At 41.9% G+C, this 17,760-nt stretch overlaps 1 protein-coding gene across 1 annotated transcript in view; it reads left to right on the top strand.

Annotated features, from left to right (window-relative positions):
* Nucleotides 1-210: 210 nt before the first annotated feature.
* LOC110285234 (cytochrome P450 2C55) overlaps nt 211-17,760 on the top strand; it is a 35,619-nt gene continuing 18,069 nt past the window's right edge. Inside the window, exons 1-4 of the mRNA XM_021151220.3 lie at nt 211-396; nt 3,568-3,730; nt 4,225-4,374; nt 11,993-12,153. Coding sequence (XP_021006879.2) covers nt 229-396; nt 3,568-3,730; nt 4,225-4,374; nt 11,993-12,153 — 642 coding nt within the window. The 5' untranslated portion in view covers nt 211-228. The remainder of the gene's footprint in view (nt 397-3,567; nt 3,731-4,224; nt 4,375-11,992; nt 12,154-17,760) is intronic.

Below are 17,760 nucleotides of genomic sequence, written 5' to 3'. Positions count from 1 at the left end.
TAATTCCAGACTAGCTCACCATGGTTGGTAAAATCTCCTCCCAGGAGATTGTAAAGAGCAGCTTCTTTTCATGTTTGCTGCAGGCCAGAGTCCTTTCAGAAGATAGATAAAACTGCACATAACTGATTGGTCACTTAGGTCTCAGAAGCACTGTTAAATTGGCAGCTTGCATAATAAAAGCCCTGGGCTGCAAGCTCACAGGAGTCTCCCTGAGAAGAGAAAGCTGCCATGGATCCAATCCTGGTCCTGGTGTTTACTCTCTCATGTCTGCTTCTCCTCTCAGGATGGAGACAGAGCTCTGGGAGAGGGAAGCTCCCTCCTGGCCCCACACCTCTCCCAATTATTGGAAACATCCTTCAGATAGATATAAAGAACATCAGCAAATCCTTCAACTATGTAAGTATCCTTCTTGCTATATAGTGGTTGAAAAGTAAGAATTATTCTCTGCTGTTAAATAAGTACATTTCTGGGGTTAAACTATTTTATCATATGGCAAATGTGCACTGTGGATTTTCATATTTGGTTTCTCATTGTAGAAATGATTAAAAGAGATAACATATTTGTCCAGGATAAACATTTTTACACTGTAAGGTAAAATCCATATAGCAGAGAGAACAGCTACTTTTTCATTATTTCATGATTCTTAGCTACAATTTTTGCATAAGATAAAAGGTATTGGAACTATTTTTAGTATTTACTGGAGACATCATCTACGTACATGTTGTGTATTATCTTCAGGTTAGCTAACCAAAATAATTAAATTTCTTCAAGGAAACAAGTTATGTCTGATATCAAGGCGTCTGAGTCAACATAAACATATGTGAAAGAAAGAGAATTAGTAAGATCCAGTGGGGCCTCAGTGTTTCTGTGCAAAGCTGCTGCCAGAGCTATGGATGAGCAGCATGTAAGAGATTGTCCTGTGGGATGCTGCATGTGCTGTTCTGCTTGCAGTCTGTTCTTTAGTCAGTTATATCAGGATTGCAGACAGCCTGACATCACACTCAACTAGAGAGAGATTTCTCTGATTTTAGTAATATGACAATATTTTAAAATTAATTAATTAATTAACATCCCAAATGCTACCTTGTTCCCGGTCCCTGATCACAGAATTCCTCGCCATGCCCCCTCCCATTTACTTCTGAAAGGGTGCCCCTCCCCCCCAAGGTATAACCCACCCTGGTGCGTCCTCTCCCATGATGGCCAGACAAGGCAGCCCTGTGCTACATATGTGCCTGGACCACAGACTGGTATATGCTCTTTGGTTGGTGTCTCAGTCTCTGGGAGCTTCCAGGGGTCCAGGTTAGTTGACACTGTTGGTCTTCCTTTGCTGTTGCCGTCCCCTTTAGGACCTTCAATCATTCCCTTAGCTCGTCCATAGGGGTCTCTGACCTCAATCCAATGCTTGGCTGTAAGTATTTGCATCTGTCTCAGTCAGCTGCTAGGAGAGACTCTCAAGTTATATTTGGCACCTGTCAGAGATTGATGCCTGTTCATAGGATGGGTCTCATGTTGGGTCAGTCTCTGTTTGGCCATTTCTTCAGTCTCTGCTGCATTTTTTGTCCCTGCATTTCTTTTAGATAAGACCAATTCTCAGTCAAAAATTTGAAGGTGGGTTGGTGTCTCCATCCCTCCACTGGGGGTCCTGTCTGTTTCCTGGAGGTGATTGTCCCACTGTTGGGCATTTCTGCTAAGGTCACCCACATTGACTCCTGGCAGCTTCTTAGGGAGAGTTTTCAAATGATAACTTTTCAGTATTTATCATAGGGTGACTGAGTGACCCTGTGAGAAGAGCTCAGCAGAATCCTGAAGCAAAGTCCTTCAGAGTTAAGTATTTGTTTCAGTGTGGACACAGGGGGCTGGTTTGTGCTAGTCTGCTAGCTTGAAGTCGAACAGCTTCTGAGGGGGAAGTGAGCATGATTATAGGAAAGCAGAAAAAAGATTCAAAGTTAAGATTTAGAATTGGAAGGGCTGCAGCTCAATATCACACCAGCCTCGAGGCAAGTTTGGTTTCCTTAGCCTTTGTATACTTCACAGTACCATAGGAAACATAGCCACAAGCTAACAGAAATAATTGCTGAAATATAAGACATCTGTCCCCATCCAAAAGACTCCCTATTCCTTCCACCAAGGTCAATACAATAGAATTTTCAGCTTCTCACTGTGAGCCTCAAGTATTCCTGCTGTTATCATTCTATTCCTTATCAGGTCAGAAAATCTGTAGGGTTGTGAGCCCCAGTCCACTCCACCCTTGGGCACAGTTGCTTGGGGAGGCCCACACTACCTTCAGGCTGTAGGGAAGCACTGAGATACCACTCTGGGGGTAGGAAAGTGCAGTCTGAGGCATGGGAAAGCTGGAGCTGGTTTGGGGGTCCCGGGGCCTGCTATGGCTGGGGCTGTGGGGTTCTCAGGCTCTTGGACATCCAGGCACCACTGAGAGTTGCAGAAGAGCAGAGAACAGAGTTGGGGGTTCATAGGCTGCATCTAGCCTGGGGTCGGGATGGGGTGAGGAGGGTTATGAGAACCTCTGGTTGGTCCCAGCAGCGATAGTTCTTGGCTGTATGGTGATCGTGGCTGGGAGTGCAGATCGGTCTTCTAGGGGAGACTAACTGAGGCTCTATAGGTGAAGACCTTCTCCATGGCTCCGCACAGTGGATCTCAATGAAAAGAGACAGTCCGTGGTCTTGGTAGATAATGAGTGCATAAAACCATACCCCACTTCTCAGGGTGGGCCTGAGATTAAAATATCTTTTGCAGGGAGGATTGTCTGGGAAGAGAAGCTTTGGCAATGCCTGGGCATCTAGGTACTGCATTAGCATGAAGAACTCTGTTTTGAGCCTACTTGACTGTGGTCATAGCTCTTTTCCTTTTGTGTTGGTCTGAGATGTTAGGGATGCCTCATCTACATATGGAAGGGCTTAGGGTATTGCACTTACATGACTAATAGTCACAAATCTATGGGTGGTTGTTGCTACATGACTTGGGCCTTGTGCTGGGAACAGGTGAAGCTCCTACCATCCCGTCAGGGTCTCTAATGATGCAAGCCTTTAGCTTCAGCTTACCAGACTTCCTCCTCTCATGATCCACCACTCTGTAGAAATCTGCCAACAGACCCTGATCCACCTTGACTCTGCCTAGCAGGTAGAGTTTTCTGTTTTCTTTTTTTCTTTTTCTCTCTCTGCTTCAGAGAAGTGACAAAAGGCTTCCCACACTGGTTCGTTGCCCAAGTATCAGAGATTCACTGAAAAGGGTTTCAAATCTGAGTGTTGAATTTTTACCCATGGGAAAGTTAAATGAATTTGAGATTCTTTATCCTCAGTGTCTTTATCTGTAAGTTTACAGATTAACTTCCTTCAAAGTGTCACAGTTTGGACAATTTGCACATTGGTTTGTCTGGAAATCTTCTGGTAAACAAGATACATGCAGCATATGAAAGTTATAGCAAACAGCTTTATATGCATCGAATCTAAATTTGAAGTTGTGATTGGCAGACTACAGATGTGGACAGTAAGATGCTCATATCAGCCTAGAATCTTCTTCTGTTACTTATAATTTCTTTCTTATTTGCAGTTCTCAAAAGTCTATGGCCCCGTGTTCACTCTGTACTTTGGTTCAAAGCCTACTGTGGTGGTACATGGATATGAAGCAGTAAAGGAAGCTCTGGATGACCTTGGAGAGGAGTTTTCTGGGAGGGGTAGTTTTCAAATTTTTGAAAGAATAAATAGTGATCTGGGTAAGTGTGCATGTATGCACATGCGTGTTTATGCATGTGTATGCTGAGCAGGGATCATAGGGACTAGACAGGAAAATCTCCTTAGGCAGTGTTTTAGGGTTTTACTGCTGTGAACAGACACCATGACCAAGGTAACTCATAAGGATGCCATTCAGTTGGGGCTGTCTTATAGGTTCAGAGGTTCAGTCCATTATCATCACGATAGGAGCAAGGGGGTGTCCAAGTAGGCATGGTGCAGGAGCAGCTGAGAGTTTTCCCTCTTCATTTGAAGGCCATTAGAAAAAGACTGACTTCCAGGCAGCTATAACAAGGGTCTTAAAGCCCATGCTCACAGTAACACATTTCCTCCAACAAGACCACACCTACTCCAACAATACCCCAAATAGTGCCACTCCCGGGACCAAGCATATTCAAACCACCACTGGCAGGGAGCCAAGTGGCAGTCAGGATCCTGTTTCCTCCATTGTCTGGGGTCTCGTTTCCTGTTCTGGTAGGGGTAATTTTCAGCAATGGAACAAAATGGAAGGAGCTTCGGCGCTTCTCAATTATGACCTTGAGGAGTTTTGGGATGGGGAAGAGGAGCATCGAGGATCGCATTCAAGAGGAAGCATCCTGTCTTGTGAAAGAGCTAAGAAAAACAAAAGGTGGGTACCTGTTTGCCTGGCTCTATCTCTACATGCCCTTTTCAACACTGCAGTGGTAGCCAGCTATTTCTGGGTAGTGGTTGTTAGCTCTCATGCTAGTGCCCAAGGACAGAGCTTTGCTTGTCTGTCCTCATGTCTGTATGTGCTGATTGTGCACACAGTGTGACTATATAATAGTCATATTATCCCTTTCTGACCCAGTTGCTTTCAGAACAGAACATCATGAAGATAGAAAGTGTTAAGCCGCTTTTTGGTATGGGGACAGAGAGGGGTAAAATGTAGCTACTAGAATTTCTTGGCATCATGGCAGATCCACAAAGATTCACCACAGGAGGAATCAGATTTTAATAAGGCTACAAGATTAGGTTTTATTTGTTGTACCCAGAGATTAAGTTACTACTGTTTCTGAACTGAGTTTGTGTTGCATTTGTGTGTGGCTTGTCTGGGTTTGAGAGAAAGGTATGGCAGCAAAGCATGGGTTTGCCAGATATGTGCCACAAAGGCTGTGGGAGACTTGAAGCACGGGGTTGGCGTGGTAGTGACCTGCCAGTGGGAATCTATCGAGCTTGGTGGAGAAATTGTGGAGTTCTGAGTCAGAATTTCCACTAGATAAAAACAGGTTGGCTATTGCCTGCCAGTGCATGGCCAGCCAGGCCACCGAGGCAGAGGCACAAGTGCAGGTTGTGCAGTTCTAACTTTTTAAAAATATTTCCCACAACAGGTGGTGCCCAACATGAGGATGGGCACGAATCTATTAGAAATTTAAGATTATTAGCCTGAGAATTACAGTCTTATTTTATTTTATTTTTTTGCTGGATGATTGGCTGGGTGGTGCTAAAAAACGAGTTATGTGACTCAAATGCGAGGAAAGTTTAAACAAAGACACTGCTAATATTTCTGAGGTCCCCTGCTGTGAGAAAGTACAAACTGCTCTGAGAGAGAAAAAAGGATGAAGTTGGCTGCTCTAGGCTGAGAGCCGAACCATAAGATAGTATAAGATTACTTGCCTCGCAGGATACTCATATTCTGTCTAACATGGTCTACACGGGAATCTTGAGTGTCTTTTCCTTCTTGGCAAGATAGGAAAGGCCTAGTATTGGCACATACAGTATTTTATTTTACCTCATTTGTTTTGGATTGTTTTAATTTAGTCACTGACTCCAGAGTCGAGAGTGCAGTGATAATCACTGCCGGCTTTGAACAGATATTAAAATATGTCTGTGGCTCTGGGCCGAGAGCCAAATGGAAAGGTGGGTATAGATTGTTTAACCAGCCACAGGAAACTCATATTCTACTAATGTAGTTTACGTGGGAGTCTTGAGTATCTTTTCCTGCTTGGCAAGATAGGAAAGGCCTAAGTATAGGCACATATAGTATCTTAATTTATCCCGTCCCGCGGGACTCAGTTATTCGTGGGTGCGAGGGGGACCGCAAACCTGGGAGAAAATGGGGTGGGAGGGAAAGAAGAGCCGAAGACCAAGAAGATTGTTCCTCTCAAGGTTTATTAGGCTGAGACGCCGGGTTTTACAGCATACATTGAGGGGACTAGAGAGGGGTTGAGGGGGAATTAACAAAGAACAAAGAAGTAGGCATCTGCTGACATGAGGGCCGAAGTCAGGCTCCAGGCGGCGGGCACTCTGCGTCTTATCTGGGAACATAGATACTTCTTAATAGCCTTGGGTGTTAGGTCTTGGGTGTCAGGCCGGGCTCAGAACGTAACTCATGTCCTTGGATGTCATAGGAGTCAGGAAGAGATAAGAAAGAGGGGACTATAATTCAGCTTTTACAGCCTCAGGTGCTAGGCTCCTAGCACAAGGCCATTTGGCTTGTCAGGGTGGGAGATTGTGAAGGGTTCGCTTTCTCACGGTATGGTCTCCAACATTAATTTACATCATTTGTTTTAGATTGTTTTGATTTTCAAAATGGGTGTGATGTTGAGTTTTGTGGTTATATAATTCCTCTGCTATAGAGGTCAGAATAAAGGTTTTTCTGGTTAATGGCTCAAGGATATGCTGATTTGGGAGAAAGGGTTTGTCTTTGTGATTTTAGAAAAGGTGATTAAGGTCTATACACCTTCTAGAGTAAAATGAATAAGATTTAATAGCAGGAGACCCACAGAGAACTAGAATCTAGAGAATCAAACAAAAGGATTATCTTGATGATCCTAAAATTTTGTTTTGAGATTTGTATTTTACAGAATATACAGCCTTGGTGAGTCTTCTTGTCAGACATTCTGAACTCACCTGCTTGAACTCCTGATGTCTTGAACTTTCAGCTGGATCTAGTCAGGACACAGACTAATACAATCATTGGTGTGGCCTTTTTAAGGCCAGCCAACTCCCCCATTTTCCCTACCCTCCCCCCTCAAAATACCTTATCATCCATATTCAGCTTGAAGAAGTTATGAAGAGTTGTCAACCCAGTTCCCTGGGCTTTGGGGCTGGAGAGGGTTATTAGTAGGGTGTCTTTCTAGGGAATGTAGAAATGGTAATATTGGAATAGGGAGGAATAGCTAGAATTGATTGTATAGCCATAATCTCTTTTGGTAGAAATCTCTTTAATTGTTACTAAGCTGAAGTTATAATTTCTTAAATAGTACATAATTCATTTTGATGCAAAATCAAGGGTTTCATTGGTATAAATTTATTCTATTGATACAAAATTTTGTAAGTAAAGGGATTAAACCCAGTCCTTCTATACTTGTTATTTTAATCTGATCTGAGATGTTTAAGCCTGTGAGTTTAGAGCCAAATAGCAAAATTCATGGCTCTGAGTTTATTGTTAGGATGTTTTCAAGATTTCTGAATAGAAAGAGCTAAGAGTAGTTAACAGACAATAGTCCAGATTACTTTACATAGATAGTTGGTTTTCAAAAACGTCAGAAATCAACATAATGTGACACTTAATGTTACTTATTCACTTGTTGTTGAGACTAGTCTGCTCTTGACAGCTTTCCTTTTTTGGATTCAAAGAAGAAATTGAGCATCAATGGAATTGCTTCAATTGTGGCAAGACAGCCACTAGGCAAAAATTGCCTCTTTTTATCTACAGACATAATACTGTCCAAAGAAAGGACACAATTACAGGTTTAGGACAGCTTGATTCTGACAAGACAGAGTAGGCTAGTCCTTAATACCTTGTTTCTCTAGGTCTGTCAGATGATCCTGGCCAGAAGGCTGAAGACCGATGCTCCAACGTTTTGAAGTAAGGGACTGTCCAGGTGATCAGCAGTTTCTATAAACTGGTTAACTTTTGGAAGCTGTGTTAGGCTTCCTATATATTCTCAGTTAATATCACTCATTCTTGGATTTCTGATGGGGTTGAAAAACTACTTATAGTTTCAACCCAGGCTATTTACTTTGAGAGAATAGATTTCAGAAGGCATACTATCTAAAGTCAGGACATAAGTCAAGATAGAATCATAAGTCTTTTAATTTATAATAGAAGACAATGTTCTATCTTAATGACATAAATGATGGGCTGGGTGTTAGGTCTATCTTATACTTTATAGATTACAATATGGTAATAGTTGTGCTCTATATTTGAGAGAAAGATTTTGTTATTTATTAGAACAGAAAGGGAGAAGTGTTGTGGATGGGCCTGGTGCTGTTCTTGTGAGCCAATCTCTTAATGAATAAAGGAGCCAATCACTGGGCAAGTAGGCGGGACTTCTGGTTTGGTTGGAAGAAGAGAGGAAGCAGGAGAGAGTTAGCTCCTGTTTGGAATGGGGACAGAGAAGGGTAAGCTGTAGCTGCTAGAGTTTCCTGGTATCATGGCGGATCCGTAAGGATTTGTCACTGGAGGAATCTGACTTTAATAAGGCTTACAAGATTAGGTTTTAGTTGCTGTGCCCAGAAATTGAATTGCCATTGTTTCTGAATAACAACAAAAATGTGTTAAGCCTCATTAAAAATTCATGCAGGGTAATATTTTCCTGTAGTATCATAGTGGCTTATTATTTAGAATATTTCCTTGGACACTATTTGTCAACTGTACATGATATGATTGAGCTCATCATATTTTCATGGAAGATGAGAAAGTGACATGTTTTGTCATCAAGGTATTCTATATCTGTTTGGTCAGTTTTAGTGACACAGTGACACATGTTTGCTTCAAGACCCATGCCTGCAACTTCTGCCAGTAATGATGCTTATCATATTTTTATTTTCTTTTGTGTTTACCCTGTAAACAAAGGGCACAACAAAGTTGTCAGGTGGTTACATGATATTAGTAACTATTTGCTATGGCTTTTCATATCTCTTGAGTAAATATGTACTACGATGAATTCTGCTACTACTTAACATGTATGGCATTATTTATTTATTGTATTTCAACTACTATTAACTCTACCCTATCTTCTGCTAATTGTAAATTAGCTTTCAGTCTATTTGTAATTTGCCTATTAGCCATGTTTTAGTTTTCTCTAAACTCTTTCTGATTCATAGATGTCTTCCAGATCTTGGGAGGGACCTCTCCACCCAGGTTTAGCTATTTCCTAGACATAGAAAGCATGCCTTTGATTTTTCAACCAGTTCTTCCTACCAAATGTTTCCTTTACCAAATTCACACATGGCAGTCCTGTGTTTTCTTTGCTCTAGGTCACATGGCAGTAAGCAAGGCGTGGGATCCCTAAGAGCATCCAGATCCCACTGACGTTACTCTCACTAAAGTTCATCCAGTGTTTCTTCTCTGCCTCATGCCTTCCTCCTGTGCATATGGTTTCCTGACCTCTCCTTTCTCCTGTCTGCAAGCCAACCCTGATGTTCTCCCTGAGTGTCTCTATGTGGAACTGTGTGTCTCCTCTTGGGCTCTGTAACCACTAGTCTTTCCCATGATTCTCATCTGATGTGCTGCCCTTTACATATCTAGATAAAAAGGAAGTTCTGGGTGCATTTTTTTTTCACACCAAGAACAATTTTATTGGAGGGGACATTTATAGACACATTTAAGCATCGTTTGCGTGCGCATTCACGCCTACATATGCATATATGAACAGGAGGGAGGTACAACGGGGATGGCGGTTCCATCTCCACAGTTATGCACGACTCTCCTCTGTCCCGACGGTGGCCTTTCCACGGAGTCCTCTGCGTGACTTGGGGTGTCCGTCCATCCGTCTGTCCCGCGGGGAGTGCAGAGACATCTTGACCACGGCGTCCACACTGCGTGTGTGCTTTCGTGGGTGAAATTTCCTTATATTTATCTTCCCTAAATATAAGGAGAAATTAGAAATCTAATGAAATTTTGATATTTATTTATTTTCAATTTTACTTTATGTGAATGGGTATCTTGCCTGCATGCAAGTGTGTGTGTATGTCCTGTATGCTCCCAGTTCCAGTATACACACACACACACACACACACACACACACACACACACACACACATTTGTAGTTGTCAAGAGACAATGACATTTGCAAGCTATACAGGGCACACACTTTACTCATTACATAATTTCAGTTTATTATATCTATGATATGAAATTGAGGACTTATTTAAAAACTGTTTTTGAGACAGCATCTCACTCTGTAACCCAGAATTTGTTCCCGAGCTTACTGTGCTCTCATCCTGAAGGGCATGGAATTCAGATTGTTATACCACACTGAATCACCACTATCTTATTTAAATATGCCAATGCAAAATTAATATTTCTTCTGCTTTTATTTCTTATGATCAAATTGACTTAAATAACTGTCAAATTAAAAAAAAAGTTGATGACTATATAGGACAATAACCCAGGATTTCAGTAGAGGGTAGGCTTTATTTAAATAAATGAAATCTATATTCCTGGTGACTAGGGACACAAAATTCTATATTTTTTTCTTTTTTTTTTCAATTTGAAATGAAGTAATTAAAGGGCTCCACTTACTAATGTAATCTCTATATTTGTCCCATCTGAATTTTCATTTGAAATTAATTTCACCTTTATTGTAGGTAAACAAATTTATAATAATTGGTGTTTGCGTTTTGTTATCCCCCTCTTTTTTTATTATTGATCTAGGTATTTCTGTTCTTTCTTTTTTTAAAAAAAAGATTTATTTATTTATTTATTATATGTAAGTACACTGTAGCTGTCTTCAGACACACCAGAAGAGGGAGTCAGATCTCATTACGGGTGGTTGTGAGCCACCATGTGGTTGCTGGGATTTGAACTTTGGACCTTCGGAAAAGCAGTCGGGTGCTCTTACCCACTGAGCCATCTCACTAGCCCATTTCTGTTCTTTTAAGTTGGTTCTGATGAATGCTGCATTTCTGTAATCCTTTTCTCCTTTGTGGTCTTCTCTGCTGGCTGTGGTGGACATAACTCCTTCAGATAGTCACTGGGCATAAAATATTTCCAGGTTGCTATTTTCTTCCTTAATTGTGTAGCAATCGCAAAGAGACGTGAGGTTCTACACTGAAGACATGAATTGTTATGTGTTCTTAAAAGTGGTAATGTGCCAGGCAGTGGTGGCACATACCTTTAATCCCAGAACTTGGGAGGTAGAGGCAGATGGATTTCTGAGTTCGAAGCCAGCCTGGTCTACAGAGTGAGTTCCAGGACAGCCAGGGCTACACAGAGAAACTCCTGTCTCAGAAAAAAAAAAAAAGTGGTAATGTGAATATCAGCATTTGTATTGGTTAGGTGCTGGTAGAGCCTCTCAGGGAACAGCCATACCCAGTTCCTGTCAGCAAGCGCTTCTTGTCAACAGCAATAATAATAATAATAATAATAATAAAAGCCATCATTTAAAAAAATTGGTAATGTATAGCCTGGCAGTGGTGGCCCACACCTTTAGTCCCAGTACTAGAGGCAGAGGGAGGTGGGTCTCTATGAGTTTGAGGCCAGCCATGTCTACAGAGAAGTTCCAGGACAGACCAGGCTACACAGAGAACCTTTGTCCCCAAGAAACAACAACAACAAAAGTGATGATGTATTTTCTTAGAACTTAATTTAGAATATGTACACAAAGAGTGATGTTTACACAGGGAGCAACTGTTAAAGATTTAGCCAATGATTATTATCCCATCCCGCGGGATTCAGTTATTTGTGGGTGCGAGGGAGACCGCAAACCTGGAAGGAGATGGGAGGAAGAAAAAGAGAAATAGGAGACCAGGAAGGGTACCTATCGAGGTCTCGTTTATTATGCTGAGGTGCCTTCTTTTTAAAGCATACATCGCGGGGAATATGGGAGGGGTCGAGGGAGAATTATACAAAGAACAAAGAAATGGGCAACTGCTGACATGGGGGCCGAAGTCAGGCGCCAGGCAGCGGGCACTTTGCGTCTTATCTCCGGAACATCCATCCTCCTTGACAGCCTTGGGTGTCAGGCTGGGCTCAGGAAGAGATAGGGAAGAGGGGACTATAATTCAGCTTTTACAGCCTCAGGGGCCAGGAAGGGAATAGGGAGGAAGGGGGGTGATAACCAGCTCTTAGTACAAGGCCATTTGGCCTGTTAGGGAGATTGTGAAGGGCTCACTTTCTCACGGGATGGTCTCTGACAGATTATTAAGCAAGCTGGGACTAAAGAATCAGTGGTATTCTAAATGGAAGCCTGTGAAAGTTCTTGCCAATATAGTAATTTCTGAAGACGTTTACATGGACGTTTTAATGGTATTTTAAACTGTTTTCAATCCTTCAGGTTCACTCTGTGATCCCACATTCATCCTGAGCTGTGCTCCCTCCAATGTGATCTGTTCGGTTATTTTCCACAATCGTTTTGATTATAAAGATGAGAAGTTTCTTAACTTGATGGAGAGACTCAATGAAAACTTTAAAATCTTGAACTCCCCATGGATGCAGGTGAGTCAAAGATATTCTCTTCACAAGGAATCGTGTACAGTTATTTCTCTATCAAATTAAAAGTTCTTAATATACATATTTTTATTTACTAATTATTTTATTTGTTTACATTTCAAATGTTATTTTCCCTTCCTGGCCTCCCCTTCACAAACCCCCTTCTCCTCCCCTTTGCCTCTATGAGGGTGTTATTCCATCTACCCACCCTCTCCCACTCCACTCCTCTAGCATCCCCCTATGCTGGGGCATCAAACCTGTACAGGACCAAGGGCTCCCCTCCCATTGATGTCAGACAAGGCCATTCTCTGCTTCCTCTGGATCTGGAGCCATGGATCCCTGCCTGTACACTCCTTGGTTGATGGTCTAGCCCCTGGTATTACTGAGGGGTCCAGACAGCTGATGGTTTTCTTCCTACGGGGTTGCAATCACCCTCAGCTCCTCCAGTCTTTCCTGCACCTCCCCGACCAGGGTCCCTGAGCTCAGTCTGATGATTGACTTCAAGCATCCACATTTGTATTGGTCAGTTGCTGGCTAAACCTTCCAAGGAGCAGCCACACTAGGTTCCTGTCATCAAGTTCTTCTTGGCAACAGCAACAGTTGGTGTCTGCAGATAGGATGGACCCCCAGGTGGGGCAGTCCCCAGATGGCCCTACTTTCAGTCTCTGCTCCATTTTTTGTACCTGTTCTTCTTTTGGACAGGGATATTTCTGGGTTAAAAACTTTGAGATGAATGTGTGGCCCCATCCCTTGACCAGGGACTGTGCCTATCTATTGGAGGTGGTCTATACAGGTTCTACGTCCCCTTCTCTGCTAAAATCATTCCCATTGGTTCCAGGGAGCCTCTCATTTACTGGCGTCGGGGACCCTCCAGTGGCTATCCCCAGTTCCTCATCCACCATGCTACCTATTTTTATTCGATTTCCTGACCCTCTGAACCTTTCTCCTGTCCTCTCCAGTACCTGATACTGCCCCCTTATTTCCTTCTGCTCATCCTTTCTCCTTCCCAAGTCCTCCCTTCCTCCACCTCCCTCAATCATCCTATTTCCCCCTCAATGCAGAACTGAAGCATCTGTATTTGGGTCTTCCTTCCTCCTAAGCTCCATATGGTCTGTGGGTTGTATCAAGGGGATTGTGAATTTTTGGGCTAATATCCACTTATAAGTGAGTACATGTCATATATGTTATTTTGTGTCTGGGTTACTTCACTCAAGATGATAGTTTCTAGTTCCATCCACTTGCCTGTGACGTTCATGAAGTCACTGTTTTCAATAGCTGAGTAGTACTCCATTGTGTACATGTACCACATTTTCTGTATCCATTCCTCTGTTGAGGGATATCTGGATTCTTTCCAACTTCTGACTGCTATGAACATAATGAAGCATGTCCTTGTTATATGTTGGAGCATCTTTTGGGTATATGCCTAGGAGTGGTATAGCTCGGTCTTCAGGTAGAACTATTTACAATTTTCTGAGGAACCACCAGACTGATTTTCAGAGTGGTTGTACCAGCTTGTAATACCAATAGCAATGGAGGAACGTTCTTCTTTCTCCACATCCTCGCCAGCATCTGCTGTCACCTGAGTTTTTGATCTTAGCCATTCTGACTGGTGTGAGGTGGAATCTCAGGGTTGTTTTGATTTGCATTTCCCTGATGACTAAGGATGTTGAAAATTTCTTTAGGTATTTCTAGGCTATTCAAGATTCCTCAGTTGAGAATTCTCTCTTTAGTCCTGTACCTCATTTTAAAATAGGGTTATTTGGTTCCCCTGAGTCTAACGTTTTGAATATTAGCCCCTTATCAGATGTAGGGTTGGTAAAGATATTTTCCCAATCTGTGGGTTGCTATTTTGTCATATTGACAGTGTCCTTTGCCTTATTGAAGCTTTCCAATTTTATGTGGTCCCATTTGTTGATTGTTGATCTTAGAGCATAAGCCATTGGTGTTCTGTTCAGGAAGTTTCCCCTGTGCCCCTTTGTTCAAGGCTCTTCCCCACTTTCTTTTCTATTAGATTCAGTGTATCTGGTTTTATATTGAGGTCCTTGATCCACTTGGACTTGAGCTTTGTACAAAGAGATAAGAACAGATCAATTTGCATTCTTCTACATGCTGACTGCCAGTTGAATCAGCACCATTTGTTGAAAATGCTGTCTTTTGGTAAGATGGGCATTTTTACTATATTAATCCTGCCAATCCATGAGTTAGGTGCTTTTTGCTTTTTGTATTTTCCTTGACTGTTATGTCGATATCTTCTATAATATGTTCTATACCTGAGATTCTCTCTTCTATCCTTTGTATTCTGTTGCTGATGCTTGCATCTGTGACCCCTGTTCTCTTTCCTAGGCTTTCTTTCCCCAGGGTTGTCTCCCATTGTGTTTTCTTTAATGTGTCTATTTCCATTTTTAGATCCTGGACAGTTCTGTTTAATTCCTTCACCTATTTGATTGTGTTTTCCTGTATTTCTTTAAGGGATTTATGTGCATTCTCTTGAAGGGCTTCTACTTGTTTACCTGTGTTCTTCTGTATTTCTTTCAATGAGTTATTTATGTCCTTCTTAAAGTCCTCTATAATCTTCATGAGATGAAAATTTAGATCTGAATCTTGCTTTATAGGTGGGTTAGGGTATCCAGGGTATTCTGTGATGGGAGAACTGGGTTCTGATGTTGCCAAGTAGTATTGGTTTCTATTGCTTATGTTCTTGCCTCTCAACATCTGGTTATCTCTGATGTTAACTGGCCTTGATTTCTCTGACTGGAACTTGTCCCAATTGTGATACTGTGATCCTTTGATCCTGGGTGTGTCAGAACCCCTGGGGGGTTTAACTGCTACTGGGGTGTGGGCTGAATGTGTTGGGATCCAGGGCAGAGTCTCTGCTCTAGGTACAGGTGCAAAGTAGAAGGAGCACAGGTCTCTGGCTGGGTGGGGTATCTGAGTCTCAGGGTCTCTGGGGTTTCATTTAAACTGGGTATTGGGGTGGGGTTTGAGGGTTTTACCTGTAATACCAGATGTGTCAGAATACCTGGGGAGTTGATCTGCAACTGGGGTGTTGGTTGAATGGGTTTGGATCCGGAGCTGAGGCTCTGCTCTAGCACAGGTGCAAACTGGAAGGAACATTTGTTTTCTTTTCACATAGATGTTGTACCTGCATTCTTTTCTGTGTACCACATGCTTGTCTTGTGCCCACAGAGGCCAGAAGAGGGCATCTAGTCCCCTCAAACTGGTGTTATATATAGTTATGAGCCACCATGTGGGTGCAAGGAATCCAACCATGCTACTCTGGAAGAACAGCAGTGTTCTTAACCTCCGAGCCACCTGTCCAGCCCCTTTCCTATCATTTTAAACTCCATTCCTCTGTTTTATGGACCCTGCTTCCATATGGTTAATTGTTGATTGTTTCCCAGAGTTGTGATAAAGTTAAATCTAATGGTTTCTCTCTCTCTCTCTTTCTGTCTTTATATTTTTTCAAGGCAGAGTAAAGTACCAGCCCACAAAATGAGTGCCACCATGGTTCTTTCTAGATCTTGACATGGTGGCATAGATGTCTCAAAAACCTTATTGGAGACTTTGGTGTCAGACCACATGGCAATATTTAAATACAGTGCAAGCCCACTCATTAGAGGCTTTCCCACTAACTCCCTTTTCTGGGTGATACAGCCTGCAAACATGTTCAAGCTCTCAGAGGACATCCAGGCTTCCATTGAAAGACTGTGTCACTCACAGACTTGTCTGTCAATCAAGTCAGAGACATTGTTATCCCTTTATATAGCTGAAATTTCTATTCTGAAAATATTAAGGATGGGTACTTAGGAACAACAACAGGAAGATTGAAGGTGTCATAGAATCCCACTCTGCTGCAGTGGCATGTCCCAAACTCTGCCTGGAAGATAACTGTGTGGATGCATAGAGATTTTTTTTAAACTACTCTTGTGTATAAAATTTATCTAAAATATTGAGTTGGGTTTCATGATATATTTTTAAAAGCACAATTTTCTATTTGTTCATATAAAATAGACTCTGTAGGAGAAATTTTTATCATGGTATCACTAGTTAAGTCTCTTGAATTTCTACTATTATTTATTTATTTTTAAGTTTCTTGAGATTTTCTTTTCAAGTTTCTACAACAATCACTCCACCTCTTATCAAACACAGATTTTCTTCTCATACAATATAATTTGAATACCCTTTCCTCTCTCTCTACCCCCCTCAGTTCCTCCCCACCTCCTCTCTCATCAAGATCTTCTCCATTTTAGTTTCTCATTAGAAAAGAACAGGCTTCTAAGAAGTTACAATAAAGCATAAGAAAATAAAATACAGTAAGATAAAACAAACACCCTTATATTGAGGTTGGCCAAGCCAAGCCAAAAGAAAAATAAAAGAGCCTTAACAGAGAGCACAAAAATTAGAGTCTCAGTTGTTTAGACATTCAGGAGTCCTATAACGTACCAAACCAAAAGCTATAGAACATATTCAGAGGACCTGGTGCAGATCTGTATAGGCCCTGTAATTGCAGCTTCAGTTTCTGTGAATTCATATGAGCCTTGCTTAGTTGTTTTAGAGGCCCTTGTTCTCCTGGTGACCTCCATCTCTTCTGTCTTTCCCAATCCTTTTGTCTCCTCTTCCACAGGGTTCTCTGAGCTCTGAGGGGAGGGGTTTGATGAAGTCATCTCATGTAGAGCTGTATGTTCTCTGTTCTCTATCTCTCTGCTTAGTGTCTGACTGTGGATCTCTGTATCTGGTTCAATCTGTTGCACGATGAAGCCTCATTTTTGAGAATTTCATATAGTATTATATTAATACTATTTCTACTCTTTTCCACTGTAACTTCCTATTACTGAAACACACACAGACACACACGTGTGCATGCGCGCGCGCACACACACACACACACTCACATCTATACAAGCCACTGAGTACATTTAGTGTTGCTTATGTGAACATTGTTCAGGACTCCTGGGATTAGATAACTTATCAGGGGGCTCATTGGTTAAGGATGATTCCCCTCCTCTTTGTAGTCGTTGGTTGTCTGTAGCTCTAAAATTTAGTGTGGGGCCTTCTGAGATTTCCCCCATTATGTGGACATGTCAACTGGTGTTGCCATTGTGCAGGTCTTGTTTAGACTACCATATTGTTGATATTGCATGTATACAGCTTCTCTTTCATATGTAAAAGATACCACCTTCCAACAGATATCCTGGTCTGATTCTCACAATATTTTTGGCTTTCTCTTCTTCCTTTTTTTTTTCAATTTTTAAAAATTATATATTTTCTTTATTTACATTTTAAATGTTATCCCATTTCCTGGTTTCCCTTCCAAAATTCCCCTTCCCCTTCCCCCTGCTCCCCAACCCACCCACTCCTATTCCTGGTCCTGGCATTCCCCTATACTGGAACATAGAACCTTCACAGGACCTAGGGCCTCTCCTCCCATTGATGACCAACTAGGCTATCCACAGCTACATATGCAGCTTGAGCCATGAGTTCCACTATGTGTTCTCTTTGATTGGTGGTTTAGACCCATGGAGCTCTGTGTGTGTGTGTGTGTGTGTGTGTGTGTGTGTGTGTACTGGTTAGTTCATACTGATGTTCCTCTTATGGGGTTGCAAACCCTTTCAG

This window comes from Mus caroli, unplaced genomic scaffold, assembly GCF_978045245.1.
Source record: "Mus caroli unplaced genomic scaffold, Mus_caroli_1 scaffold_20, whole genome shotgun sequence".
Taxonomy (NCBI): Eukaryota; Metazoa; Chordata; class Mammalia; order Rodentia; family Muridae; genus Mus; species Mus caroli.
The sequence above is the reverse complement of the archived record's forward strand: the minus strand, read 5'-3'. Positions and strand labels throughout refer to the sequence as shown.